General features: G+C 58.8%; 1 protein-coding gene across 1 annotated transcript; it reads right to left on the bottom strand.

Moving 5' to 3' along the window:
- Nucleotides 1-23: 23 nt before the first annotated feature.
- LOC108525521 (1-phosphatidylinositol 4,5-bisphosphate phosphodiesterase beta-3-like) lies at nt 24-1,055 on the bottom strand. The gene is made up of 3 exons (XM_017866467.1): nt 614-1,055; nt 365-449; nt 24-276 (listed from the first exon to the last, which is right to left on the bottom strand). The coding sequence occupies exons 1-3, from the start codon at nt 820-822 to the stop codon at nt 55-57; spliced, it is 516 nt and encodes a 171-aa protein (XP_017721956.1). The 5' UTR covers nt 823-1,055; the 3' UTR covers nt 24-54.
- Nucleotides 1,056-2,097: the final 1,042 nt, after the last annotated feature.

The following is a 2,097-nucleotide window of genomic DNA, read 5'->3' as shown; positions in this document are numbered from 1 at the left end:
TGGGGTCTGGGGTGAAGTGTCATGGTGCCGAGAGCATGAGGCCAGAGGCTGGGGTCAGGTCAGGGTGGCGGGCCAGGCTGGGGCCCTACCAAGCTGCGGGGAGGAGGGCTCAGTGGCAGCGGAGCTCTCGCTCAGGGCTGAATTGCTCTGCTCCAGCGGCCGCTTGCGCCCAGCGCTGTCTGGGCCACCTGTGCTGGGTCTGTGCCGCTTCTTGTTCTTCACCAGGATACGGCCCATCAGGTCCTGGGGGCTGGGCAGGGGAACACCTGGGGCCAGCTGGGCAGGCATGGACGAGTCAGGGCCCTGGACCAGGTCCGCAGCACCCTGGCCCGCATACCCCCACCCTCGCTCTGAGCCCCCGTACCGGGTACTTGTCCAGAGGATCGATGAGTAGCGCATCTCCAAAGATGGAGCGGCAGTACTCAGCCATCTTTGCCTGCTGCTTTGCCCTGCGGAGCCGAGGTCAGAGGTCAGAGGTCCCTAGGGGAAGCTGGGGTCTACAGGACAGGTCAGTGGCGGTTCACAGGGTTGGAGGTCCCTGAGCAGTCCAACAGCGCTGAGGTGGGAGGGCTGTCCCTGGGTCCATGGGGTTTCATGCCAGGGGCTCACTCACGAGTCCACGTGGTTCTCGAAGGAGAGGATGACGGGGTAGGGCGAGGTCTTGAAGGCAGTCTCGGCAATGGCCTCCAGCACGTCGCGCAGAGGCACCTCCGTGGTCATGGTGAAGCCATGGGTGATGAAGGGTTCCTCCTCGGGCGGCCGTCCTTTCCACACATCCAGCTCCACACAGCGGCAGCCCCACAGCAGCACCTGGCGGTACATCTCCACCGACGAGGTCCCGGCCAGCTGCCCAGCTGGGGGCAAGGCTCTGTCACCAAGGCCGCCCACCAGCCCAGCTCCTCACCATCCCGGCCCCACGTGGAACCAGGCCATGCTGGATTTGCAGAGGGCTCTCCATCTCTCAGATAGATACCCACCACCTAACCATCCCACCAGCGTGAGCTGAGGGAGTCATCCCTGAGGCTCACTGTAGCTCCTCACTCACTCAACAATCGCCCCCTCTCCTCCCTCCCTCCACCCATCTCAGCCCTGGCACAGCTCACACCACTTCCTGTGTGGAAGACTCCAGGCCTCCCTGCCTCCAATCCAATCTCTCTGTCCTTTTTTTTTTTGAGACCGAATCTCACTCTGTCGCCCAGGCTGGAGTGCGGTGGCACGACCTCGGCTCACTGCAACCTCCGCCTCCCTGGTTCAAGCGATTCTCCTGCCTTAGCCTCCCGAGTAGCTGGGATTACAGGCGCCCACCACTATGCCTCGCTAATTTTGGTATTTTTAGTAGAGACAGGGTTTCACCACGTTGGCCAGGCTGGTCTCAAACTCCTGACCTCAGGTGATCCTGACCTCAGCCTCTCAAAGTGTTGGGATTACAGGCGTGAGTCACTGCACCTGGCCTGAATCCAATCTCTATAGAGTACCTGGCATCATCCTTCTAAGAACATATCATATCAGGTCACATCACCTCTTCTGCTTCACCCTCCAAAAAGCCTCTCCCTCCCACTCAGGATGAATCCAAGTGCCTCTGGGCCCCTGGGCTTAGCCATGCCTTGCTCTGCCTCTCTTAACAGGCACCTATCCCCAGCACTCTGCACACTGCCCCCTCCAGCTTCCTTTCTGCTTTTTTAAAAAATTATTATTTATTTAATTTTTTTTTGAGAAAGGGTCTCACTCTGTCACCCAGGCTGGAGTGCAGTGGTGCAATCACAGCTTACTCCTGCCTCAACTTTCCCAGAACCAAGGGATACTTCCACCTCAGCCTCCCAAGCAGCTGGGACCACAGGCATGCACCACAATACCCAGCTAATTTTTTTTTTTTTTTTTTTTTTGAGACGGAGTCTCGCTCTGTCGCCCAGGCTGGAGTGCAGTGGCCGAATCTCAGCTCACTGCAAGCTCCGCCTCCCGGGTTTACGCCATTCTCCTGCCTCAGCCTCCCGAGTAGCTGGGACTATAGGCGCCCGCCACCTCGCCCGGCTAGTTTTTTGTATTTTTTAGTAGAGACGAGGTTTCACCATGTTCGCCCGGATGGTCTCCATCTCCTGA

Source organism: Rhinopithecus bieti, unplaced genomic scaffold, assembly GCF_001698545.2.
Source record: "Rhinopithecus bieti isolate Rb0 unplaced genomic scaffold, ASM169854v2 scaffold_65174, whole genome shotgun sequence".
Taxonomy (NCBI): Eukaryota; Metazoa; Chordata; class Mammalia; order Primates; family Cercopithecidae; genus Rhinopithecus; species Rhinopithecus bieti.
This window is presented reverse-complemented; position numbering and strand designations above follow the sequence as displayed.

Excerpts from the sequence above, each read along its gene's own strand:
- LOC108525521 (XM_017866467.1), bottom strand. The coding sequence starts at position 822 with ATGTACCGCCAGGTGCTGCTGTGGGGCTGCCGCTGTGTGGAGCTGGAT. Across the intron at positions 450-613 it reads TTCGAGAACCACGTGGACTC|GGCAAAGCAGCAGGCAAAGA; the intron begins GTGAGTGAGCCC and ends TCGGCTCCGCAG. Across the intron at positions 277-364 it reads ATCCTCTGGACAAGTACCCG|CTGGCCCCAGGTGTTCCCCT; the intron begins GTACGGGGGCTC and ends ATGCCTGCCCAG.